This window comes from Acanthaster planci, linkage group LG07 (assembly GCF_054643075.1).
Source record: "Acanthaster planci isolate LZ-2023a linkage group LG07, COTS_SCS, whole genome shotgun sequence".
Taxonomy (NCBI): Eukaryota; Metazoa; Echinodermata; class Asteroidea; order Valvatida; family Acanthasteridae; genus Acanthaster; species Acanthaster planci.
Genome location: NC_141783.1, coordinates 15,047,209 through 15,074,840, shown reverse-complemented (window position 1 = coordinate 15,074,840; position 27,632 = coordinate 15,047,209). Strand labels below are relative to the sequence as shown.

General features: G+C 43.1%; 1 protein-coding gene across 1 annotated transcript in view; it reads left to right on the top strand.

Annotated features, from left to right (window-relative positions):
* The window catches only part of LOC110980246 (unconventional myosin-XV-like), a 66,963-nt gene that overhangs the window by 15,016 nt on the left and 24,315 nt on the right, over positions 1 to 27,632 (top strand). The window contains exons 10-34 of the mRNA XM_087138617.1: positions 206 to 481; positions 1,209 to 1,313; positions 1,604 to 1,662; positions 1,990 to 2,113; positions 2,500 to 2,595; positions 3,297 to 3,428; positions 4,334 to 4,537; positions 4,826 to 4,986; positions 5,583 to 5,753; positions 6,268 to 6,385; positions 7,136 to 7,396; positions 8,331 to 8,645; positions 9,386 to 9,556; positions 10,289 to 10,449; positions 11,559 to 11,807; positions 12,161 to 12,367; positions 12,900 to 13,244; positions 13,829 to 14,002; positions 14,778 to 14,953; positions 17,660 to 17,818; positions 18,740 to 19,122; positions 19,486 to 20,416; positions 20,472 to 20,719; positions 25,993 to 26,127; positions 27,011 to 27,146. Coding sequence (XP_086994743.1) covers positions 206 to 481; positions 1,209 to 1,313; positions 1,604 to 1,662; positions 1,990 to 2,113; positions 2,500 to 2,595; positions 3,297 to 3,428; positions 4,334 to 4,537; positions 4,826 to 4,986; positions 5,583 to 5,753; positions 6,268 to 6,385; positions 7,136 to 7,396; positions 8,331 to 8,645; positions 9,386 to 9,556; positions 10,289 to 10,449; positions 11,559 to 11,807; positions 12,161 to 12,367; positions 12,900 to 13,244; positions 13,829 to 14,002; positions 14,778 to 14,953; positions 17,660 to 17,818; positions 18,740 to 19,122; positions 19,486 to 20,416; positions 20,472 to 20,719; positions 25,993 to 26,127; positions 27,011 to 27,146 — 5,497 coding nt within the window. The remainder of the gene's footprint in view (positions 1 to 205; positions 482 to 1,208; positions 1,314 to 1,603; positions 1,663 to 1,989; positions 2,114 to 2,499; positions 2,596 to 3,296; positions 3,429 to 4,333; positions 4,538 to 4,825; positions 4,987 to 5,582; positions 5,754 to 6,267; positions 6,386 to 7,135; positions 7,397 to 8,330; positions 8,646 to 9,385; positions 9,557 to 10,288; positions 10,450 to 11,558; positions 11,808 to 12,160; positions 12,368 to 12,899; positions 13,245 to 13,828; positions 14,003 to 14,777; positions 14,954 to 17,659; positions 17,819 to 18,739; positions 19,123 to 19,485; positions 20,417 to 20,471; positions 20,720 to 25,992; positions 26,128 to 27,010; positions 27,147 to 27,632) is intronic.

The window sequence follows — 27,632 nt, the reverse complement described above, 5'->3', positions numbered from 1 at the left end:
TACAGCATGCCAGTTGTCCAAAAAGCGTGGACAATTTTAAATGTTTAAAAAGTGTACATTTCAAGTGTATTCAGTGCCAAAAATAACGTTGAATAGTTTTTGTACATTGAAGAAGAGCATAAAGTGTACAAGCAATGTGACGAGGAACAATTCTTTGCATGGACCCCTTTGACTGATGGCCATTATTGTATGCATGTATTTCCAGGGTCCAGAGGAGAGGAACTACCATGTCTTCTATGAACTGCTGGCAGGTCTGTCCTCCCCGGAGGCAGCAAAGTACGGCCTGCGCACTGCCGAGAGGTATCATTTCCTGAACCAGGGGGGCAGCTGTCGCATTGAGGGGAAAGACGACGGGGAGGACTTCTACCGTCTGGTCTCGGCCATGGAGGTGCTGCGGTTCAGCCCCTCGGAGCAGGAGGTCATCTTTGGCATTTTGGCTGCCATACTGCACCTGGGCAACGTCAAGATGAATGTGGGACAGGTGAGTTGCAGATGGCAATGTTGTATGGTCAAGTACCTCTTTAAGTGCTTCTCTATATGGGTAATTCCAGAAATTAGGGGTTCATTTTTTTTCGTGTCCCTGTCACATCTGACATGTGATTTTGGAAGTTCAGAACACATTTTCTAATTTACAAGAGTGATGAATTAATGCAAATTACCTGCCAAGCAAATAGTAATAGTTTGAAATCAATTCTGGTGATGTTCCATGTCAAATAACAAAGGTCAGATGTAACAGGAACACAAAAAGGTCACACTTTTGGATCCCTAAAGTCTGGAATTACACATGTTTGTTTTTCATTGCCAAATGGAAGTATCACAAGTATATTCACTAATAATGGGCGAAAAATGACAAGAGGGAATGTCTTTGTTTCATGTAAAGCACCAAGTGGTTTCATAAAAGCTGAGGTTCTTACGTTTCTTGTACCTACAGTGACTTGTGACTGCTTGAGAACCACTGAAGCAATAGCTGAACCATGTCATTTTTGTCAACTTCTGTTAAACATGTCTCGTCTTTATCGCATCTTTATAGTACATATTGTCTGGCTTGACAGAAGAGCATGTACGCAAATTTTCATGCGACTTTGAACGCAACTGATGGCCCATTTACATCCTTATGCCGCCAGCAGATGACAGTTGACAGTTACCGAATGTAAACATTGCCCTAATAGTAAATAATTGTTAACAAAATCTTTTTGTTTGATTTGTAGAACGACTACCTGGTCATCCAGAATGAGAATGAACTCAACCTGGCTGCCAAGTTCCTCCACCTTCGCCTGGAGGAGTTGGAGAGGGCCATCACATTCAGACTCACGGTAAGCCATGCCGTGGATTCGCAACGCCCAAGCTGACATGTCTCTGGGCAATTATCCACTCAGCTTTGAAGAGCAAGCTTTACACACTCTCTAATTCAAATGTGACCTTAAGTACGTGAAAGTGATGCAAAGTGCTGGGCAGTGTGTAGTGCTTGATACAGTTATGTTCAACTCTCCCACTGAAGTTGACCATTTTTATAAATATTTAATAAAACAGGTTGGGATTCTCAAAGGATTTATCATCCTCTCTGTTTATGTTTCCTTTCACTTTGAAATCTTTTTCTTCTCAGGAGACAAGAGGAGAGCGTATCCTCACCCCACGCACCTTGCAGCAAGCCATAGAGGCAAGGTATGCTTACAGGCCTCAATGACCCCTCGGTATTGGTGGCTTACCTAATGTTATACGTATACGTCACTGTAAATGTCTAAATGAAAGCAGAATAAAAAATAAGATGTGTAAAGATGTCACTGAAAAGCATTTTACATTTTTGTGTAATATTGAGTAAGTGGAAAATGTAGAGGAATTGATCCCTCTCGGGCGGCTCTTTTAGCCAAACTCGCACTGAGTTCATACTTCAGTATGCCCAGTGTATAACAAAGTAAATTTTGTCACAAAAAGTTGAAGAATTTGAGGAATCAGCATCTGCTTTCTGGACACATTTGTATTTCCACTCAGGGATGGAATCGCCAAGTCTGTGTACTCCTCCCTGTTTTCCTGGCTGGTCAAGAGCATCAACACCATCGTGGGTAACGTCGGCACAATGACTTCCATTGCCATCCTTGACATCTTCGGTTTTGAGGTAAGTATCCCAAAGAGCTCTGTGTAGTTACCAGATTGCTGTGGCAATATGTCACACTTCATTCAGCATTTGATGAGTCGAAAATCAGTCCTCCATGAGAGTGGATAGCAAGATTGATCAGGGAATCAGGTTGGTGTAGAATTCCTGACCCAGGTTTATAAAATTGCACCTACCGTACTTTGGCATGAGATTTGGTTTTTCAGTCATTCCCTGAAGTCTGTCCTGGGGTTTGCTCTTGAGTTCTCTTTGTTGTGATCTCTCCTCTGGTTTCTTTAGGCTTTCATGCAGCGCTTTGTTCTTTGTTGTTTAGGAATCCTTGCGGTAATCACCAGAAATATTGAATATTATCAAAATCATGTTTGGAATAACATTAATTCCTCCTGCAGGTCTTCCAAACAAACAGCTTTGAGCAGATGTGCATCAATTATGCAAATGAGCACCTGCAGTTCTTCTTCAACAAGCACATCTTTATGCTGGAGCAGGTGATATCTATGCTTCCATTCTAGAGTTGCTATGTCTTCTTTCCATTCTATAGCTATGCAGGTTTTAAGGTTTGGTCAACGTGCAGAAATTCAGCCTGTGTGTTTGACTATGGTGAAAATTGTATTTAAAAAATTGCTTTGATGGGCAATTTTTGGGCATAAAATTAATGTGTAAGTTTTTTCGCAGAAAGCCTGTTATTCCTCATATCGCAGTTCCTTTCAGTCGGCCGTTTAAGCACATAATTCACAGGAATTGCACTTACATAAGCTGGAGTCTTTTCTAATCAAACGTTGAACAGATAACACCAATCTGTACCCTCACATGCCAAATTCAGTGTATGCTGAAGTCATGAGTTTCCTCTTTAATGCCAGAGCATTTATGAAGAATTAATAATTTGTCAGATCGTAATCAATCATAATACAGAAGTGCCTAGCTACATGACCCTTGCCAGGCCACAATGTAAATACTTATTCTATCTAGATAGTATGAATGCATATTTACTCCAGTTTTGTATGTATCAATTTTGCGCAATCAAAGTACTGTCCGGGTCAACTATATTTGTAGTTTGACTCATAGAAACTAGAGCTTGCAAACAAGCGGCTAAAAACACTACAATAACTGTTTTATGGGTGTGGTTATGAGCTAACTAAAATAGGTTGATTTATTGTCCCGTGTATTTTTTCTATCCTTTGTTGAGCAGCAAGAGTATTTGAAGGAGAAGATTCCCTGGACCAGCATTGAGTTTAAGGACAACCAGAAGTGCATTGATATGATCGGCAAGAGACCCTTTGGGATCATTCACATACTGGATGACGAGAGCAGCTTCCCAAATGTACGAACAAGAAAAATTGATGTTATTCTTAATCATTAGAATAACAATGATAAATAAAGCCAGTTCTGAGATTGCATTTCTCTGTGGGGTCCCTGTGTGATGTTTCAAGAAGAGGCTGCACTGAGATAAATTAACAACACAACTGTGAAATAAATCAGGTTTTGAGCAAAGGTCTGAGGCTTTCTAATGGGCCCACCAGCTTATCTTGACAAAGTAGTCTTGTTTAGAGGCAGTTCGTAAGTCGCTGTGTGAGCAAAGTTTTCAGTCACAGAAAATACCTAATTTATCATTTGTAAACACCGTATATTTGTTCGTCTTGTGTATTCATGTGAAAAAAATATTGTTGACAGTGACCATGTATGGATCATTATTCATCTTGTCTAAGATTTTTACAGATTTTAAAATCATTGAAAAAGTCAGCCATTTTCCTCAGAAGGTGATGAAGAGAGGTATTTTTTAGAGCATCAGTGGTCATGAAAAAGATCTTTTTTTAACCCTAACCCCTAGGGTATATGTAAAATCATATTGAAATTGGAGGATTTGGGACTGCTAAGGTTTTAATTATGATATTCCATAACCCAGGCCTTCCTAATCAAATGATTTTCTTGGAAAACAAGAAAAAATACACAAAGCTGCATATGATTTAAAATTTAAAAAAAGGGGGTCAAAAATTCCTGAAGAAATTAAAAAACTTCTAATAAATAATTCATTCGAGGAAGTTGTCACTTTCATTGTCTTTCTGTTGGTTTTCTGTCCGTGTAGCAAATTTAAGCTCTATTTATATCCCTCTGGTTTCAATTTTATTTTCTGCATGATTATTTGTAACTCCCTGTTTGACACTGTCTCTGGCCATACATCTGTCCCGCCATCCTTCACTCTCTGCTTCATATTCGTTCCCCCTCCAGAGCTCTGACAAATCCTTCATGGACAAGTGTCACTACCAGCACATGGGTAACACTCACTACAGCCGGGCCAGGGTGTCTTCCTTGCAGTTCAACATCAAGCACTTTGCCGGGCCGGTGACCTACGACATTGAGGGATTCCTGGAGAAGAACAGGGATATGCTCAAACCGGAAGTGGTCAACATGTTCATCAACAGCCAATCCCAGGTGAGGCTAGCTTTCTCCATGATTTTAACTTTACGAGAAACTTATAAGATTCTTACAAATGAGTATAATCTTAGAAATTCGAGTACAGTAAGTCAAAAGTTTGTCTGATAACTTCTTATGTCAGTGTACAAGAATATTTTATTGAACTGTTTCAAAAAATTGTTCAATGCGAAATTTGAGGGAGGTTAGGTTTGCTTACCTTCAGATTAACTTTTTGGAAATTCGTACTAATTGTGATGCAGTGAGGTAGGGTGTATAATCTCCAATTTTTGCGTTTCCTTTTTGAAGCTCATCTCGGACATCTTCGTGTCCCTGAGACGGCAGGAGGAGCAGAAGGCAATGATGATGAGCAGCGTGAGAGGGGACAACAGCATGAGGAAGATGCGAGCGTCCACCGTAGCGACGCGCTTCAATGAATCACTGCTGGATCTCATTGGCACCATGACCAAGTGAGTCCCAAAAAAGCGCGTTGTCTAGATCTGAGACTCTTTTGGAAAAGAGTTGGAAGTACATGGAAGTTTATACATCGTCACAAGGCACATCTTTCTTGTGCGTTCTGGGGACCAAAGACCACCTAAATTTCTTCTCAGGCAAAACACTTCCAGTGTTTGCTCCAGAGACCCATGTTTTCCCCGGAATTTCTTACAGTTAAGCCTACGCTCAACATGCGATTATTGGACGTTGTTCATTTGGAGACAGTAGTTTTTAATAGCATTTCAGGATAGCAATATTTTTTGCATTGAGAAAAACCTGAATCCTTCAGAATCCATTGGAATCCTGTTGTAGTAAACCAACAACAGATTTTTTATGCTTTTGGAACTCAAAATATTGGAACTTTAAACTCCATGAAAAGTAACAGTAGCTGCAGATGTCATTAGAATCCTTGTTGAAACTGGGTGTTGGCTTTTAAGTAGTTTTGAGCATGGCTTGAGTGTAGTCTTTGCAATTCAAGAGCTATCCAGCAGAATGATTTAAATTCCTCCATAAACTAAAAAGGGCTACCTCATCATCACAATTGTACTTTTCCCTTATTTTTCCCTTGCAGGTGCAATCCGTTCTTTGTGCGTTGCATCAAGCCTAACAACTACAAGTCGCCCATGGAGTTTGATGACGAGCTGGTCTTGGAACAGCTTCGCTACTCAGGCATGCTTGAGACCATCTCCATCCGCAAGATGGGCTTCCCCATTCGCATGGGCTTCAAACACTTTGCCAATAGGTACTTCAGCTTATTGAATTATTGACTGCACATTCTGGGCTGCCCCTTGGGTTTGAAGTCAAAGCAAGTAATACACTTAGCGTTTACTTCCCGTAATACAGCGAGAGAGACTTGGAGGAAAAAATCAAGTCACTGATTTCAACAGCTTAACCCTAAACATTATCCACACTTTTGAATCAAGTCTTCTTCGTATTGAGACTTCTATAACTACTTTCTTACTGAGGAACTTCATATTATGTAATTTAAAGCACTTGGTAAATGCCACGTATCTCCCAAGTGGTGCAAACACTATCTCCTGTCCACTCCAAATGTGTGTCTTTCTGTGGTGTTACAAAAACCTTTCCTGCTGTCTTAATGACAAGTTTCATATCTGGCTTTCGGTTTTTACCATTTGTGAATAAATATTTATCACAGGAAACAAATACAAGAAGCCACGTGGATCTGTTCTAACACGTAGATATTTTGTGGTCGTTTCCAGTCTTCTATAAAAGTCTGAATTTTCATGCTTGCCCAGGTATCGCTTCCTGATGGACCCAGTAGCATTGAGATCTACCATCAAGGAAACCTGCCGCACAATCTTAGCCAAGGCTGATCAGAGTGATGGCAAAGATTATGTGATCGGAACATCAAAGGTAGCACAGAAGAACGTTCAAGATTATGTACTGCGAATATTTGACACCCACTATAGTGGTAGACACAAATATGACACAGTCTTCCGTAGATAAGAGTCTAGGCATTGAAGTTTGTGCACTAAGTGACTCCTTGTGGGTGGGAAATAGAGAGGTTTGGAATGTCATTGCTGCCATGTAGCCTTGCTGAATTGAATTCCTTTAAAAAGATGCTATGGATTTGTGCCCATTCAGGTGAAAATTGGTTGTGTGTACTCTGCATATTATGTGCATGTACCAGTATGCATGCTCACACTGCGTCCTTCATACAATGTTTCTTGTGAACAGAGAACAAAGTCTGGTTTTAAGAATTAATACCGTGCCTTTATTTGGGCTGGCCATATTCTTCATTGCTTTGATTTGGGCCCAATTTGTGTGAAACAGTGCAAAAGTTTTACTTACCAAAGAGAAAATAATGCTGCTTGTTAAGCTCTATTTCACAGCTTGAATGAGCTGGTTTTTTTGCATGCCCATGGAGGTTTCTATTCCTATGTCACTGATTTAAGCAAATTTTTTCCATTGGGTTAAGCTTGCTTTTGCTGTGCTTGCTGCTTAACAATCTCTGTGAAACTTTTGGCACAATATCAGCTGTTAAGCAGCGCTATGAAATCATAGGTCTCGATTAGATTCTTTGTCATGTTAATGCTAGGATATGAGACTATTATTGTCAGATGGTTCTTATTGATTTACCCTGTGATCAACACCAAACTGCAGGTATTCATGCGCGAGTCCCTGGAGACCTCGCTAGAGCACCAACGCTCCCGCGTCATCCGACACGCCGCGGTCACCATCCAGAAGTGGGTGCGGCGCCACCATGCACAGCGGCGCTACCGCAGGCAGCGGGAAGCCGTAATCTTGATCCAGGCCCAGGTCAAAGGCCGGCGGGAGAGGACACGGTATGTCAAGGCCCGGCGGGGAATGATCCTGCTGCAGGCAGTGCACAGGGGCCGTAGGCAGAGGAGACGGTACCTGGAGGTAGGCGACAGGATAAGGTTGATGGGGAAAAAAAAGTGTGGCATAGAATGATATGCAAGCTCAACCGACAGAGGAGTATATGACAACTGTGTCTCGCAGTCTCTAGCATTGGCATTTATTCTTTACTCTTCAGTTGTACTGTTGGGTAAACTTGTTCTTCAAGGTTGATGTGCCCAGCATGTTGATTCTTGAAAGTAAAATTTTGCTGCAAATTTCAGGATGTGTACGAGCCAATAGGGTGCTGCCTGCCCTCTACAAAATGAGAGAAAATTTTTGCAAAAAATCAGGATCAAATTATTGCTATAATGAGCTGAAGCAGGATCAGTGTATGCAAGACTGTAGAAATTCAAGGAGATTTTGGTGTTAAAGTAAAAGAACTGTGGCTTGAAAGGTACATGTAGTTTATAGAAAATGACACATGATGACTTGACTTCTCGTTTTGTGGATGCAGATCACAACATATTGGTATTGACTTCTGGGACTCACCGGTGGATGCATGTGATGTCCCCGTCAGTGTTTAAGTCAAGTTCACTATAAATCCAGTCTTAACCGTCTTAGCACGTCCACTCAGAGGTCTTTTCATATGACCTGTCAGTCCACTCAGAAGTCCTCTTATATGACCTGTCAGTCCAATCAGAAGTCCTCTCATATGACCTGTTTAGTCCTCTCAGAAGTCCTCTCATATGACCTGTCAGTCCAATCAGAAGTCTTCTCACATGACCTGTCATAAGTAAGAGGGTAGAGAAGAACAAAAGGACTGCTGCTGTCACAGTTCATTTGAATAGCTTGTGACTTGACTTGTGACTAGATGGCTTGTGATTGACCTGTGATGGCCTTGCAAGGACTTTTGACGGACTCAACCTCCCCACCGGCGAATGACAAGGAGAACCATCAAACCATGTCATTCCTCAATCTTTTCTTGGTTCCTGCCCAGATGCTGGCACACCACAAGAAGATGCTGGCGGAGCGGGCGAGGCTGGACGCAGAAGAGCGGGAGCGGCTGCAGGCTGATGCCATCCTGCTGGCCCAGGAGGAGGAACGACTGGCCAAGCGGGCCAACATCACCCTGCTGGAGATGCCCATGGACCTGGCCCTGTGCATGGAGAAGTTGGCCGACTGGTCCAACCCTCACAGCGAGAGGAACTTGAACAAGACTGTGGGCCAGGTGGCTCACCAAGACTATGTCTTCAGCTTCCCTCTGGATGTGGACGAGTACCCACTCTCCAAGTACATCCAAATCTATTTCAAGGTAAAATGGTACAAGCCTGGTCTTCACAGACAAACCATAGATCTGCGAGTTTAGATTTCGTGGTGTCATGGTTTGCATTTCTTCAGGACTCCCTCTGCTTTGACCTAAATTAGTCACCATAATCATTGCTTCATTATGCAGTATTCTCTCCCTGTAAGTATTCAACTTAGCCATTGGCAAGGATGTAGATTTTAATAAGTTAATATTTGCAGAAATAAAAGTCATTGTGGTCCACATTCCAGAGAGGGGTGATTACAGGAAGACGTGGAGTTGCCCTGAAGCAACTAATATCACACTTCTCATGATGAAGTTTCCGTTTATCGGGATGTATATTCCCATCAGTCTGATGAGCCCCTTGCCTGTCTTTTTCTGTGATCTTTATGAACATGTCAATCTGTGAAGCTGTTAATGGCAGCTCACAGTTCTGTAGGGAATGGAGAAGCTTTAATTGCCTTGCAAACAGCAGCCTGTCATCACCGATTATTTGTATGATTTATGGCCGGTTTTCACCTGGGGAACAATTTGATAGGGCTGTTCCCAGCACAGGAAAATTAGCAAAACTTGGTTACCAGCCAAAATGACCATAAGTGCATGTATCTCATAGTACTAGTTCTCAGCTATTTGTACTCAGCACATGAGCTTCCGAAGCAGTTTTTACTGTCAAGTAGCTCCATAAAATTTGGCACTCTTGCTCATGATTAACCTGTGAGCTTTTCCCTTCCCTGTTTCCCACATGCTAGACTCCCCACTTTGGAGCTGCCATCGAGCCCATCAACACCGGCTTCCACAAGCTGAATGAGATGGAGGACCAGGACGCTGTCTCCACCTTCAAGCTCATCCTGCGCTTCACCTTGGAGAAGGGGCTCAGTAAGGACAAGGAGATGCTCATCGGCAACTACATCGTTCAAAAGGTACTCATTGACCGACTGACTCATCCCGGGCACCGACGCTTGGATTTCATCAAGTGTCTGAGCCTAATAAATTGTCCAAATTTTTAAATTGATTGACTCCAACGAAATGACACGGCATTCACTGTGACATTTGGAATGATAACCATTGGCAGTCTATCTATGATCGCTTGTTGTGAGGTGAGGGGAATGTGGGCTCGAGGTTGAGATTTGTAATATGTGATCAGAAGGTTGGGGGTTCGAATCCAGCTCCTGGCAATCTGGTGTGTCCTTTGGCAAGCCACGCCACGCCACCTATACTTGTCCCTCCCTTTACCTTCAAGAGTGTAACTGAACACCAGCATTAGCTGGGGAATAACCTGTGATGGACCAGCGATCCATTGAGAGAGGGGATGTTAGTATTCTTTATTCTTTCATGCCGGTGAAACCTCACCGAAGAAAAACACTAGCCCGATGAGCTGCGTTGAGTCTCAATACTTTGATATGCACAAGGATAAAACTGTAGCTGGGGAACACTCTGAATGGCCTGCGCATACTCCACCTGTTCATTTCTTGAAATGTAATTGGGATCAAATGTTGAAATGTCAATTTGTGATCAAACCAAATGACATTAAAAAGGGAAGCAGTGTCGTACTTTTCTAATTCCCCCCCCCCGAAAGACTTTTTTTTCAAACTTCAACCTTTACAGGTTATCTGTACAGGAATGTTTCTCACTATTTCTGTCGCCGTTTGTAGGGCATCTCCAACAGGGCCCTACGCGATGAGATTTATAGTCAGCTCTGCAACCAGACCTGGAAAGCTCCAGAAGCCCTAGCCGAGGAGAGGGCCTGGCTACTTATGGCCAATTTGATGAGTGTATGCCCCCCATCCAAGAGATTCTACAAGTATCTTCTCAAGTAAGTTTGATTTGTTTAGAGTTTTGTCACACAATTGTGACAACTGTATTGAAACTAGGCCTTAAATGGCAGATCTGTAGGTTGTCACTTGGGCCCTAGCTCATCAGTTGCACCAGTGGTGGTTGTGTAGCTTTTTTTCCACCTTGTAAAAATAAGAACACTTGCATTATGTATCCCATGTACATTTTTGCCAGCAGTAAATTAGGAGCTTTTAACTTTTGACCCTGTAATGTCAAGCCTGACTCTGTAATGTCAAGCCTGACCCTGTAATGTCAAGCCTGACTCTGTAATGTCAAGCCTGACCCTGTAATGTCAAGCCTGACCCTGTAATGTCAAGCCTGACCCTGTAATGTCAAGCCTGACCCTGTAATGTCAAGCCTGACCCTGTAATGTCAAGCCTGACCCTGTAATGTCAAGCCTGACCCTGTACTGTCAAGCCTGACCCTGTAATGTCAAGCCTGACCCTGTAATGTCAAGCCTGACTCTGTACTGTCAAGCCTCCTAATTGATTTAAGAGCACTCCTACACAAGGACCCACTTTTATTGCTTTGGCCTTCTTACCACATTCCACTGGCAGACTTCTGGTCTAGGATTTATTACTTTATAATTAGATTTACCCTTGTTCTTCTGGCCTGTGTACCCAACCATATTTTTACCGCTTGGTCTTTTTTTCAGCCATTCTCATCACAACCACTCTCCAAGCAACATCTCTATGCGCAGTACTCCCACTCTCTCTTGTACAAGTTGTAAAATAGTTTAGAGTAAAAGTTTCTTTCTCAAAAGTTAGTACATGTTGTCAACATTATTCTTTTTATACAACACTACTAAAGGTGCATGTTGGTCTTGGTCCTGGTTTCCAACCTCTGTCTGTTTGTGTTGAGTGTATATAGTTGTCAGTAGAGTCCATTTTGATGGCAGTACACTCACTTGATGGAACGTTTGTTCTTTATGGCCGATTCATACTTGCGAAAAATCCCAAGTTTCCCTTTTGTATGAAAAAAACTGGGTTGCAGTGAGACGTGGGTTATGTGGAATAGATGTGCTGTACCTTATGCTGCAAATGAGTCTTGACTTTTGTCTCAGCATCCATACCCCATTGAATACTCCAGGTATGTCTCGGACCACGCTTACGACGGCTACAAGTCCTACTGCCACCAGAAGCTGCTGCTGTGCGACACCCAGGCACTGGAGTTCCTGATCCCCCGCACCTACCCTCCCTGCTTCCTGGAGTGGAAGGCCAACCGCCAGCGCTGCAACATGGCACTGGTGGCCGAGCTGGCTGACGGCGAGGAGGTCACGGTCATGGCCGACTCCTGGAGCACAGGGGAGGACTTCGCCAAGAGTGCTCTCCAGAAAAAGTGGGTTGATCCCTTGCAGCCCTGACTGGGCTGGGGAGAGATTGGTTGTTGTGGAACAGCTCAAATGACTCCATTGACCTGGAGTACCAATTGGAAAGCCATGTTTTGGAATTTGAAGGCAAGCGAGGCTGCGTTAAGAATTCCCGGCTACGGCTTGCAATTGCACATTTCTCTTTGACAGCTATTGGCTATGTCTACTTTGCCAAAGACCTGTGTTTCTGCCAGCCTCTTAAACTTTTGGGTGTAGTATGTAAAGTCTCCCATCAAAAACTATATATGTTTTCTGTATTCAAGCAAGAATTTTTTTCCAGCCCTTAATGCAAATGAAATGCAACATTGTTTTGTCTCTTTAGGGGAATCACCAAAGGCTGCTACGGCTGGTCAGTGTACATGATGGAGGACAAGACCCGTTCAGAGCTCTCCGGCTTTGACTATATCATGGATCTCATCTCAGAGATAGAGATCCCGCCCGAGTTCCCCGTCCGAGAGTCACAGTTCCTGGTCTCCTCTGAGACAGTTCAGGACCGATTTCCACAGAGGAAGCTCAAAGTTGTCCGCAAGTGAGTAGGAAGAGAATTGATCCTTGGATATTAGTACTAGCTGATTTGCTTCTATGTACCACAAGGTGAATTGCTTAAAGCAGGGAAACATCCTGCTTTTAGCAAGGGGTGGCAGAGGTAGCAATACAATAAGGAATATGCAATTTTGTTCGAGGTCTTGGCTTTGTACATTTGGGGGAAAAAAAAAAATTGATCATGTACATCAGATATTGCGTGGCCCTCCGGTTCAATTTAGAGTAGTTAGTTTTCAGGCATCAAGAGCTCTTCACACAAGACTTTCTACCACAAATTAGTTGCAACATCACAGAACTCTGATTTTTAAAATGAAGTTTGAATTGTCAAAAAGTTGCTCTGTGAAATGTGATGTACCTTTTCTAAGCCACTGAATTTGCCCCATAAATCCCCGTACCGCACTTTGCTCCACTGGAAGTAATGGTGTGTAAATTGTATACAAATCTGTAATAAAGAGCTTCTATCCCATCATTTTAAAAAGGGACCTTATAAAAGAATACTGCCGTTAATCTTTCACCAGCAATCTGGCCCAGATTGACGCTCTCCTGGAGATGGATCCTGCCGCTCTCAATGCCAACATCCCTCCGCCACCCTCCGGAGCCCCTCCTCCAGTGCCTGCCTCCAAGGCTTCGCCCAGCAAGCTACACATCCCCTCCTCTGCTCCCCCACCCTCTGCCAGTGGTGCCTCCCCTGGGGTTGACCTGAGGCAGAAGAGGCCCTCGACGAGTTCCCGTCCGAGGAGCAGGGAGGTTGAGTACTCCACCTCTTTCCTGAACCCGAGAGAGGAGTTGCCAAGGCCTGTCTTCCCCGGACACATTCACATCCCGGAGCCAGACTATGACTTGCCACCGGAGGAGGACCAGAGGTAACTGTCATTGGCTCTTCCCATGTGAACAATTTAAAAAATGTTTTGGTTGCATTCCAACTCCAAGCAGCGTAGATATTATCAAACCAATGTTTGTTCAATATGGCTTCAGTAGTTTTTGATGTGCGGTGATGAACTGTTCTAACTTTGTTGGGGTGTGGAGAAGAGACATTGTTTCTAATTTTAATCAATCAAATCAATTTTTGTCCCTTTAGTAAGTTTTTGTTTGAAGCTATAAACCAGTCACTCTTCATTTGTGGGGGGGAGATGTGGAAACATTTCTGATTTGAATCAGTCAGACCAGTTTTTATTTAAGGATCTTAAATGTTTTTTAGTTCTAAGTAATAAACTATTCCATCTTTTTTTACTGGGGCATGGAGAGATAGATGTGTCTGATTTCACTTACTTGTTAGATTGTAGGGGTGTCAACGCAAACAAGTAAGCTCTATGATTTGTTTAGCCTCGTATGGAAGGTCGCTAATTTGGCTCATTTAAACTCGCAGGTCGGTCTCTGTACGTAGGTAGAAGTCCATTTGTAGTTACCTCATGAAGTGCAGTTCTTGTACTTTGGAAACTACTTCCAGGAACAATGAATACGAAGATACAGTAGTGCATCCGTCCAGCCCCATTCATCCAACGCTGAACTCGGACGCCAGCGATAGCGAGAGTGATCATAATCACTACGTGGGGCAGCGCATCAGGAATGTGTCTGTGCCCCGCAGTGAATCCAGAAATAGGCTCGATGACTACGTGGACAGGTGGGTGCGATGTGAGCTTTGTTTGACACTTTTCCTTGGTAGAGCTGTAACCCACTGAAGAACAGTTGATTGGTGAACGGTGGCTTTTCTCAGAGTCAAGGCTTTCCCACAAAAGAGAGATTTTCATCGGTTATTTGCAAGCCTGTGTCCCTAGTTTGACACCAGCAGTAAAAATAACATATCTGTCCGGAGCCGACATGACTTGTCCTTGCCTCAAAATGTCTGAGACATTTAGTCCTACAAATAAAGGGCAAGGCCATTGATGGTGTCACTCCCTCAAGTGTCCTTTTGTGCCCCAGATTGGAAAATGGGCAGTTACGGTAACTTGCTTAAGGATGTGACAGATTATAAATAATTAGAATTGAACCCCTGACCTTCCGATCACAAGTCACAAGCCTCCATCACCAAGCCACGAGCCTCCATCACCAAGCCATGAGTGTCCATCACCAAGCCACGAGCCTCCCTCACCAAGCCACGAGCCTCTATCATCAAGCCACTCTCTCATCCTGCTTCCAGTTGCAGGAAATTGCACACTCTGATGTATTTAGACATGTGTGCATTGAGCACACATCTTTGGGAAAGTTAGCCTTTCTGTCAGCCTGTCTCTCCAAACTTGGCATTTCATGAGAACAGTACATGTATGTCTGATTTTCAGAGAATCAGAATACTTGACAACAACATCAGTGAAAATCCTGAGGGGGACAACATAATCCGACCTCCTGCCAAGTCTTCAGTATACTGCAAATACTCCTCGACTGTTTTTCTGTGTTTCTAGATTGTTCAACCCTGTCTTAGAGATGAACGGAGGGGCAGACCTCGCCAACGCAGCCAAGTTGAACAAGGCCTTGAGGGGTGGGGGACGAGGCCCCACTCCCACCCCCACACCAGTCTTTGTTCCTCCACCTCCCCCGTTGGCAACAGGTCTTCCAGCTTCGTCCGTGCCTATGCCAGGTTGGAAAGTTTTCATGAAGATTTCTGTATTAGTAATTGTTCAAATGAATTGAACTGTGATCACAAAGGTACATAATATGGTCATTTTTCATGGAAGCATCTTGAAATCAATGTCACCCACTAACGTGAATTACAATAAGTGGTACATTTTAATTCACATCCACCATTTTTACGTGTACTTACATCTTCTATTCTTCAACATAACTATCCGTCCACCCTCTAACCATGTGTCAGTTGCTGTAAACCACTTGCTGCCGAGTGGAATTCGAAGTTGCATGACGTAAAACTAGGAGATTTTCAAAATATTCTGTTTCCAAATTCTTCAAAAAATCATAGCTTCATTTACAGGACGTCTACACCAATATGAATAACTGTCTGGTGGCTACTCTAATCTGACAGACAACATCTATTGATGCCTGAGTATTTCAGTCAGGCCTGCTGCCTTGTAAAAAGATCCCAGATCGTGTAGTGTTATATAACTTTTTTGTTCCTGAAACTGGCATAGAGCACTGCTGGCATCTTTTCAATAGGGGCCGAATTAGCGTGCAGCAGTATTGTATCGCTCATCATTAGAGCGCTTGAGTGCTTTTGTCCCCGGTGGTAATCCGCTCGTGCTGAATGCCTCAAACAGAGGTATAATCTCTCAAAATATCTCTCTCCACTATCAACAACTGAAAAAAAAAGGTTGGCAATTCCCAACAGCTCGGTCTTTTGTTCCAAGTATGGTCTTTTGTTACAAGGCCCAGCTCTTTTGTCCAGTTTCGGGCTTCCCGGTTTTGTGTATAAAGCCTATGTGCCTGAAACCGGGCTCCCCGGCAGCATATGGTTAAGGCACTGACGGAGCACACCAATGAAATATGTGTGCCAGTGATTTGAAAGGGCATACTTACTCTGTGAAGTCTTCCCCTGCTCCTAGGAAGTCTTTCTGAGACAGTTATTTTATTTCTCTTTCTTTTGATATTTTGACCGTACCGACTTCAACTTCTAGGCGAACCTCACCAGTCTCCTGTTGCACCTGTTAACTTACCTCCTACTGGTCCAGGACCAAACACACCACCTAATATCCCAGCACCTCCTCCACCACCTCCAATCCCCAATTTACGTTTCCCTCCCCCTAGAACACCAGCAGCTGCGAACCAACCACCTAATATCCCAGCACCTCCTCAGCCAGCTGCAATCCCTAAATCACGTCCCCCTCCACCCGGTAACCCAGCAAATGCCAGTCCGTCGCCTAATATCCCAGCACCACCTCCCCCACCTCCAATTCCCAAATCAAATTCCACACCACCTAGTAACCCAGTGAATGGAAACTTGTCACCGAAAATCCCACTTCCTTCAATTCAATCATCCTCTGATGTTCCAAAACCAGCCACCCCAGCACCAAAGGGTCTGGTTCCCGTCTTGACATCTTCTCAACCATCTCCTGTCAACCCAGCATCTGTAAACCTTACAACAAACCCTGCACCAGTTAAACCAGCACCCAAACCAGCATCTGTAATCCCATCACCAAACCCAGCGCCCAACCCGGTACCCGTTATTCCCACGCCCAAGTCAGCACGTGTTAATCCAGCACCAGAATCTGGATCCATAAACCCAGCATCCAAAGCAGGATCCATGAACCCAGTGCCCAACCCAGCAAACATTAACTCAGCACCAGTCAACCCTGCACCCAACCCAGCACCTCTTAACTCAATGCTTGGCAGTCTTGCTCCTACCCTCTCTACACCTGTTACCCTAGCAACCAGTTACCAGGTTCCTATCAGTCATTACTCAGCACCTCTTAACCAAGCTTCATTTGTTTACCCAACATCTACTATTAACCAAGGAGCCACTTTTCCACCCCTCACGCCTGGCTTTGCCAACATCCAGGGAACACCCATGCAGACCTTTCCACCTACTGCAGTGCCTTCTGCAACAGGTACAGATCTTCCCACCAACCCAGTAATAATTTTTCCCGTCTGTTTCATTTCTTCAAATAATTATTTGAAAAGTAGGGCAACGTTAAGCACAATCCCACTTTCAAGTATTGTGAAAAGTCTCCCAGCATGCGAAAAATGACTTGGTTAGAAGTTCCCTTGTCACCCATTCGCCCGTAAAGTGCTTGTAACTTCATTGGAAATACAACTTAAAACTTTAATCTTTCATGAAATTCATTCATAAATTAACAAACTTTGAATGATTTGACAAGGTACATTTTCTCAATAAATCCCCATTTTGTGTTAAAATGTAATTATGAGTTTGTAAAGTGCTGTCTTGCCCATGTTCTGTTACCAGTTTTGCACGTTTTGGGTATTGGACAGTTCTTTCTAACGTCAAACTTTGACAATGAGCTGAAAAAATTTCAGTTTCCTCATGCAACAAAAAGTGCTGATTCACAAAGGATAGTGTGAAATACTAATACCCACAGGTATAAGATGCTTTGCCCCATTGGGTTGAAACTTAGCATATGCATAAAACATGAGTGTCTAAATGTCAGTAGAATTCATCCATCTGTGGCCAAGATTTGATGTCTGATGTCGAATAAAAGACTCACCATATCACTTAAATGGCTGAGTTATCTGGAATCATAGTAGCCTTCCTCGAAGATCAAAGCATATATTGTTGGATCACTAGATTTTAGTCAAACGTAGCCCTAACAAAGTATTGACGTAGTAGATGTAGCATAATCCCCTAACGCCATGTTTCAATGACTAACGCATGATGTAGGTTTACCCTCTGTGGCCACCACTCCGGCCTACACTCCAGGGATATTAACCCAGCCCACCCTGCCCACTGTGCCAGCCGTACAGTCGGTACCTCCTGTCTTGCCCCTGGGTGTGCCCGCGGCGGTACCACCTGCCATGCCGGCTACTATGCCTTTGACAGGTAAAGACCGTGAACTGGACCGCATCTTTCTTGCGGCTGGGCTTCTGCCAAGCAGTCTGATGTACACAGCATTACACTGGCCAGTGTCGGGGCTAGAAAGTTCAAGGTCATGGTCTTAACTTGATTTTTATATGCACTTGCAACTTTCATTAGATTGTGTTTAAGGTTCTTAAGGCTTTAGGGCATCAGTTGTGGAAATGCAACACGTAACTGATAACAGGGCACATTGGCAATGCTTTGTCCCTAGTTTGCCTGAGTGCATTAACACTTCAGGACCCAAATTCACAGAGCTGCTTAAGAACCAGTTGCAAGATATATAGGTATAGTGCAAAGTTTTGGCTGGTAACCTGTTTCCTGTAGTGAGAAATGCTTTCTTTGTGTAACAGATTTGTGTTCTTAGCAGGAAATTGGTGCAAGGTTTGTCCAGGTTTGCAAAAAATTCAACCCTCAAAGAGCTGGGGAGAGACGGTCCTTCCCTCCCCCAAAAACTCAGCTGTGCCAAGCTGGATTTTTAAAAATTAGCATCATGTTAAGACCACAAAGGTGAAATTTGAAGTCAAACAGACATACGGTTTCGTTTGTCATTTTGAAGTTCAAAGCTATAGAATCAAAGTGAATATGCCCATGCACAGTTATGTGCGTAAAAGGCATTAGGGCAGGAACCAACCTGTGAACCAACACACGCACATACTCAAATGCCCTCAAAGAGTTACTATAAAAAGCCCTAAAGGCTCAGCTCCTTAAAAAAAATGCACTGCAGGGATTTGCAAAAAAATGTTAAATGGGGGATGAATTCTGCCCCTCCCTGGCTAAGATTGCTTTAACCTCAAAAGTAGTGATCAAATTATTGAAGAATTTTTGAGGTGTTTATATGAACTATCAACAGCTACATAATTGTGTGTGTCCATTCTACACTCCTAGTGCCCACGCCAGTTGTGGTGCCACAGCAGCCTTCCTTGTTAGAGGCAGCCATCCAACAGCAACAAGCAGCACAACACATGGCTGCTCAGCAAGCAGCCGTACAGCAGGCTGCCGCCCAACAGGCTGCCGCTCAACAAGCAGTAGCGCAGCAAGCCATTGCCCAGCAAGTCGCAGCGCAGCAAGCGGCAGCACAGCAGGCTGCCGCCCAGCAGGCTGCCGCCCAGCAGGCTGCCGCCCAGCAGGCTGCCGCCCAGCAGGCAGCCGCCCAGCAGGCTGCCGCCCAGCAGGCAGCAGCTGCAGCAGCAGTGCACCAGCAGCAACAACGACAACAGCAAGAGGCCCTCTTACAACAGCAAGCAGTCATGAACCAGCAGACCATTGTGGTGAGTTGCACAAATGTCGCATGCAGAACTCTCCTTACATATGACTGTCCATGTTCTGATGTGTATGTTCTACTATGTATGCCCTCTGGATGCAAATTTTGTTACCTTAATACCTTTGTAGTATTCAGAAATTTTTTTTTTTTGATTGCATCGTGTAGTGCTGAATGTTGTTTTGGCTTTTCCACCAAAGTTGTAGCTGTGATGAAGGTTTCATGCACTGTGCAACGACTGATTTGCATCAGGTTTTGGTGTGTCTGATGATTTGTGATATGGTAGTATGCTATCTTGTCAGTTACATCATGGTGAACATTTCAAGAGGTAACATGATTGGTTTCATCAGTTTGCCCATGTGTTGATTGATAGGCCCAACAGATGCAGTTGCAACAGCAGCAGCAAATGATACAAGACATGCAGTCCAAGCTCTCAACTGCTGCACCCACACCTGCCCCTAGTTCCCTGAAGAGTTCCTTGACCAAATCCCATGATGCCCAGGATCGCTCATCCAGTGTCGGAAGTCCGCCCCTGTCCCCGCTGAAGAAAAAGATTCTCCACTTTTCCAGCAAAGTAGTCGACATCCCAAGAGAGTCTTTTGATGGGGCCACCACCAGTGAGATGAAGCCAGATAGCCCCATGCAAGCTCCTCCCATCCCACCGGTCAAGTCCCCCAAGCCAGGCTCTGTGCCACCTCCCCCACCCCTTCCACCCCCACCCCCTTCCCCTCCCTCCGACTCCAACGGGGCCAGGGTCCGGACCCGCAATGGGAAGGTGGTCCCACTGAAGGACTCCTATCGGGCCGACACTGTCCGCATCGGCCGGGTAGTCTGGCCTCCACGGAAGGAGGAGGAGCACCGGTCGTCCGGCGTTCAAATTGACTGGGACAAGGATGCTGTGGCAGCGGACGCAGGCCAGCTCGATGAGGATATCATCAGCAGGAACTACCAGCCCACCAGTGAGATCAAGAAAGCTATCCAGGCCGCCCACAATTCCAAAGGGGCCCCTCAGGAGGCCTCACTAGAAACGCTCATCAGTGCCCGAGCGAGGCGGCTCCAGGGCAAATTTGACGACAGCACCCCTAAGCCAATGCCCCCCCTGCCACCCCCACCATTGAAATCCGCACTCAAGGCACCTCCTCCTGCCAGGCAGAAGAAACTGAGTCCACAACCCTCCCCCAGCAAGCTCAAGATGGAAGATGTGCATGCGGAGGCCATGGCCAAGATACGTGCAAGGAAGGCCACCCTAGAGCGGCAGAGCCCCAAGGGTCTGCCTCCCGTGACCAAAGCGCCGCCACCCCCCAGTCACTCCATCCAGCTCCCCTACCCGAGCACCCCCAGCACCCCCAATTCCCCCAGCTGCCCCAATTACCCCAGCTTCCCCAGGTCCTATAGTACCTCCACCGCCCCCTCCACCCATATCAACCATTCCGTCCATCCGAGCCAAGGCAGAGGCCTTCCAACAGTCACAACCTGTCACGCGATCAGAGAGCAAACGGGATGTTCCCAAGAGGATCCTACCCAAGAAGCAGGAAGCACACAATGAGGCAATGCACATCTTGAAATCCCATGGCCATCGTGTCCGGACCAATACTGACCACTGGCAGGTAGGCATTCTTCTGGTATATTTAACCTATTATTCCAGAGTACAGTCTTTTGTTGCAAGGCCCGACTCTTTTGTCTGATTTCGGGCAGCCCGGCTATGCGTATAAACCCAAGGAGTCCGGATCTGGAAACCCCGGCAGCAAGTGGTTATAGCGACATAAGAAGAATGCATACACCCATTAATGTGTATGGCTCCAATCATAGATGCACTTTACACTATTTTAAAGTGCACCCCTAAAGAAAACATGTTTTCTCTGATTTTATCGTTCAAATAAATATGGAAGCATCCAAATGGAACGCAGTGTCTTTTGTCTTCAGTTGAAACAATGCACAAGGGTTTATCCACAATGAACCCAGAGCGAGGATTCCCCTCATTTTCTCCAAATGACTCTATACATTCAGAATTAGCACCTTGGCATGAACAGAAAAAAAGCCCTTTTTAGCTTATAGTTGAGCTCTGAAGACAAATGACATTGCATTTGATTTAGATGATTCCATACTTATTTGAACAGATAAAATAAGAGAAAACATGTATTCCTTAGAGGTGCTCTTTAAACCTCACGGGTCGAAAAATAGCACTAATCCTTGACAGATCTAGAGTTGAACATTTAAAAATGTACTCTGGTTCTGCTGAAAAGTTGTGGACCATTTATGTATATACAAATATATCAGAACTAAGACCCCTTTGTACATTTTCATAAAATTTTCATGTTATGAATGGCAGAAAATGTACATTAATATATTTGTTGAAACCACAATTTTATGTACTAGTCCTTTTGTCAAACATTTTCCTGCCAAATTGTTGACTCTGGTGGATACATTACATGTATATGTTGCAACTACTAAAATACAGCATGCGACTTCTCTGTTTTTCACTTGGTGTCTTCATAAACAAAAGAAGTGTGCCAATGATTGGAACTATGCTTTCATATTCCCTATGTCAATTTAAAAGAGAAGAGACTTTTTTTTGCTTTAAGCAGTAATTGACTGGCACAAGGGATCACAAAATCCACAGTCTTTATGCGTTTGCCTAATTATCAAATTGCAAAGTCGCTGGGCAGCGTGTAAAAAAAAATCTCAGCCCATGGAGTTGAACTTAATGAAATCCACTTAGCCGTGCAATTGAATGTCTCCATGGGAAGCACATTGGATCAGTGTACCGTGAATGGCAGTACTGATGTAAGTAAAATTGCAGTTAAAAGTGCGGTGCCACTGCAGTTATCATGTCCCCTCGGATTAGTCTATTGATATTCAAATCCTTAACTGTTACATCAGTACAAACATTTTCCCTTATTACTGCAAACCCAGTGAGAAGACCCCAAAAGCTTATAAAAAATAGATGCAAACTGTAGTTTTTACACTGATTCGTTGAGCAGCAAAGTGTTTAAACAAAACAACAGCAAGAAAGGCTGGGTATCATTTGTTTCAGTGAACTGAAATGAGCAACACTTTGAAGGGTATTAATTATGTATGTATGTAGATAAATCTATTTAGCGATTTTGCATTACTGCATATAAACTGCACCGTACAGTAGACTCATTTTTTTGTCATGTTTTCTTGCTCTGATTTCACATTTTCGCACAATAATCCCCCCCAATAAAATCTTCAGGCTGTGGGCTGCCAATGGGTAATGTCTGGAAACAGGAAGGGTCTTATGTCTCTTTAATTGTATTGCCTGGGTACAAGAAGAATAAAAGCATATTGCTACATGGCAGCACCCTGGAATGTTAACAAACATGGAGGAATATTCAATTACTGCTCAAACAATTCTCCAAAGAGTGTTCATGGTGTTTGGCTGTATTCCAGAAATTAATTGGCCTCCATATCTTGCCTTTATTGAAAGTTGACAATTTCAGCCAGACTAGTACCACCTTCAATGAGTTACAAACTAGAATAGGTTGACAGAAAAAAGGTTACAGGAAGGAAGGGTATTCAAAAAAAAACTAAAGGATTGAGGTAAAACAGAGATTGTATTGGACATAGGATTTCCTCAAATGTGTTTTAATTAATATATTTTTATTATTGATGGAAATAAGTATTGCACAGTCCTCAGGACATGTTGGAATTGTACTTAATAATAAAAATTATTTTTCATGAGAGTGTACCATAAATCTCTCCACCTGTAGGCATTCCAACATTTCAAGATAAGTGACAAAACGATGGATGTGAGTATTTTTTGGGGGGTGTCTTGTGTGTTGTTTGCCTGCTTACCTGCCTGCCTGCATAGATTTGGCCTTAGCAACACCAGTCCACGTTTATTCAGTTAGTCCAAGATGTTAGACGTGCCACTCCACGCATGCATGGCTTCCGTCATTGTACGTTGTGTGCATTAGCTTATTCAACATACATGTACTTGTACCATGACTTTGTTTAAAACTGCTTGTAGAAATTGCAGAAAAATCTTGGTCTGATGCAGGATCAGTTGATGATATATATCGTTCCTTAGAAATGCTCATTTGGGCATGCACTCACAGGACTTTTGAGTTTTGAATTGTGTGATTACTGTTTTTTCTCAAAGTGAAATGGGATCACTTCGTACTAAAGTCTGTGCCAGATGTGATCCTGTGATTTAGTGTATCTCTAGAAAAAGGGTTAAAGGAAAGCATTTGAACTTCACATTCAGATATTCTCAGAAACTTGTCTGATAGCTTGACCGAAATGGAGGATATTAGAAACAAGAATATTAGGATTTACAGAAAAGCACTAAGAAGTTTGAGTACCGCAAGTAGTCAGTAATAGTCCCATCCAAACAACCCAGTTCACTATTTGTGATATTTCATTGTCTCTCACATCTGCTATTTGTCGCATCTGTTGTTGTGTTCATGGTCTGTGCTGTCTTGTACAGTTATTTTCATGTCTCAATGGTTCCCTCTGCACTTAATCCTGAAAAAGGCTATTGGTAACCAGTATGCGACCCATATGCCCCAGGAAGTGGCTCTGAATGGTGTGCTAGATAGTACAACCGTCCATTGTGTGGGCGATGTTTGTTGAATTATTAATATAGTCATGGACTTGTTGCCTAAGATACCCTGGAATTAATGATTACATCACCTCATCTATTTTGAGCTAAATTCTCAGTGGTTGATATTAATCATCACATGATGCTGATATTTACTGTGTGCTTGTGGAGCTAGGACATGTATGCATAGTAGACAATGGCACAGCTTGACCTAGGTGATAGTCTGCTTTGATTGCCCATCGGGAAGAAATGCACCACCTTGTTATCGCGCATAGTTACACGTGAAAGATGGCAGCATGCACTTGTTAATCAGCACTTTCCAGCACTTTGTAATTCCGAACTGGAGAATAATGCCTGAGAAAAAAAGAGTGTAATAGCAAAGGAATATATGTATGAAAGACAGTCAAACAAAAACAGAGTTTTCAATAATTGATATTATCTCCCCTCGGAAACTGAAGTTGACAACTTTCAATTCCTTGGAAACAAATACTAGTGATATCCGCCCTGAGACTGTGTCATATCTGTTTACATACTTGTACTATAATGCCATGGAAGTAGCAAATAAATTCTGTTGTTTAATTTGGTTTCCTAGACGTTTGTCTGATTACCTCTTTGTCCGACGTTTTACCAAATTTGGTATTTCCATAGAAGTATTTTTCAAAGTGCTTTATTCACATGTGTGTATTATTTCATGCAGAATCACAATTAGAGACAAGATTTCTCACTTGCATCGTTGACATCTTTGTTTCACTACATGCAGCCCGCTAGTGTCTACGGTTTTACAATACAAGAGAAAAAAGGAAAAAGAACCAAAAAGTGTGCTCAGAAAAACTTCCCATTCAAATACATGTGTTCTGAACACTCATTAAGACCATAGTGTTCTGCATCATTGAAACATATCAGAAACTTTAAAATGATGCATGTATGCATTGTTCCCTTGTTATGTGTACATGTACATGTACCTGCATGTTGTCAAATGGCATGACATGCATATTGTGGAATCCGTTTGTGTGCGACTGATTGTCATGTGAATGCATGTACGGTTTTTGCCTGGCCATCAGCTGCCCATGTCAAATAATCGGTCCAGCCTTTGTCTTTTGCACCATTAAGGAGGCACTCGTGCACCAGTTCTCTACTAGAACATCGTATTGTAGTCAAGTTCTGTTCTAGTACCAGAGTTCTCTTTCCACCAAATATTGAAGTGGGTAAAATTGAATAAGTTTGAGTACATAGGCATTTGATGGTAAATGCACAAAGATTACAAACTATTTGTAAAACTTCAGATTCCCGGTTTTGTTAAATTTAAGCTTTAAGGAGACAACTACTTGGAAAGCCAAGTACTTTTGCACTAAAAACTCCATATGACGGTATAAAAGAGTGATATCTGAAGTCATCATTTTACTTTCTGTAATCTTTAATGTACCATTAAATACCCATACAGGTACTCCAGCTCTGCTCCCCTGAAGTAGTTAAATATTTGGCAGAGAACTTGGTACTCGAAAAGCAATCGACTACAACACTGTGGAAGATTTGTATCTTAATCTGATTGCTGATGTTCTCTTATTGCCTATGGATCATATTGGTGGCCAAAGTTTACCCTTACAGGAAGGGTTTTGCCCAAACACACATTGTCCCATTACGATTGAAAGTGGTGATCTTTTCATGTCGCATTTGCTGTTGGTGTTTTGATAATTGGACAGGTCTGTGCAAAGGTGGGAATTGGTCATGCTGTTACCAACTTCATTATCATTCATAATTCATAAAAGACAACAAGTTGGGGGGAAAATAAAAGTAGAAACGACAGATAACAGACCCCAGAATTAACCAGTTTTCCCATTTTTCACATTTTTAAAAAGGAATTACAAATAGTAGCATGACTACATTTAAGTTGCATCCTTGCCCAGCTTTGAAAGTTTATAAAAGGCCTACTTCTTGAATTAGTTTTTCGCTTCAGTGCTAATGGCCACCTGTAGTTTTAGCAGCCACCCGGCAAAAATTGACAGTGTCATAGCAAGAGGAGGGTCTGTAGTCAGTTTTCGATTGGATTTTGTTACACACTTATCGCACAATAGTTGAAATCATCAGCATCCCAAGATGAGCTGCTTGTGGTGTTACAGAGAAATCCAGGTTAAGTTTGAAAAAAAAAGCTGGTTCCACAGATCATGCAGGCTTTTTTCTGTTGATATGATGGTAGGTTATAATTATCAGCAACTTAACTTGACCACTTGCACTGATCTTTAGCTGGTAGCCTGCATTTTATCCTTCCTTTGGTGATCCTTTTTGTTAACTGACATCTTTTTCTTTAATTTTTATTAGGAAGTTGTGGTTCCCCTCATGTCATCCGAGGACATGGAGAAGCTGGAGTCACCCCACACCAAGGCCTTTGCCTCCATCCCTGATGTCTTCTACACGTACAACCGAGTGCGCTGGCATCTGCACATCCGCAAGGAGGTCAGTGGATAAGTGATCAGCCCATTTTCTGCTTATTTATCTAAGTGGCTTATTTATTTAAGTGGAAACTCATTTCTTAGAAGGTCATCAGAACCAGACTTGGCTTTTATATGGCTCTTTCTGGTTCATTAGTGTGGCATCGTTGCAACTCAAACTGCACCCACAAGCGTGGTAAAGTGTTTGAACCATTAAATCCAAATGTACATTAATGGCTCATTAGCCAGTGGATGCTGGTAATCTGAGGACTCTGTACGTGTTTGATACACAGTTACTAATGAACCGGATAAAGGTTAAGTGGGAAGGAGTCTCCAAGCTTTCAAGGAGCTATCTATAGCCTTCTCCCCCCCTAAAAAAATCTTTTCAGCCAAAGTAGAGCTAACTCTTCCCTATTGAATCTGCAGTTTTCAAAATTTCGCCCCTCAAGTAGCTTCTCATTTTTGATCAAAATTCCACATAATTCAACAATATCCGGGAAATTTCCATTAATTTGATATGTTGAAATCCTGCCTTAAAATTGATGGATTTCCAACTGCCTTACCTATCAGGACGGTCTAATGCATTCCCAAGGGATATCTGGTCTCAGGGTAGAAAGTAAAAAAGAAGAGGCTAGAAATTGGACTTTAAAATGTTCATGTGGAATATATTTAATGATTATCTATTGCTCTGAGTTAAGTTAAGAACACGACTCCATAGATTTTCTGTCTATAAAGTACCTATGCGATGTGGCATGTTGCAGTCTATTTTGAAAATAGAACAAAATCTGGGTTTCAGTCACATCACATAATGCAGAGGGACCACGTTGACAAGAACCATGCGTTGTGATTGTGGGAAAGATGGATATAACATACTGTGGTGGTTGTATCTTTTGCGTAAATTGACGCAGGTGTTCACACCTGGGGAGAGACTGGATAACCCTATGGCCCAGCAGCTTGTCTTCTATCAGATAGTCACCGACACATTCAGTAAGAGTTGCATCCGTATGAGTATGGAAGAGAAACGACAAGTCCGAGCAGTACTGGGTGAGTGATGCTCAAGGGTCAAGCAGGTCTTCTTAAATCATCTGCTTCGTTTTCACCAACGACATTGTCACCATCATTAAGTGTTAGTTTTCCCTGTCAGTAGTCCCCCACAGGGTTTCCATTGTAATCACAAAAACAAAAATGTTGTTATTATTCATATCAGACTTCCTTATACCGTTAGTGTGGTGAGTGAAAGAAGTACCCAGATCAGGACAGTCTGATTTTTTATATTAAGCTCTTGAATTATTTGGGCTAGTTCTTTAATAATCAGGAGCAAGGAAAAACATACTTGTTGATCAGTGAGCAAAGCTTGGCACTTGCATGTCATCAGGTTTGCATGCCAGCAGGCACACAGCTGTCACCAGGATTTTTTCCTGGGAGCGAGAAAGCATTTTTCTTCCAGAGGAGGATCGCGAAGCTCTCATCAGCAACAAACTGAAAAGGGTAAATTTTGAGGGCTGTTTTCAGGCAAATTAATGATTTTCG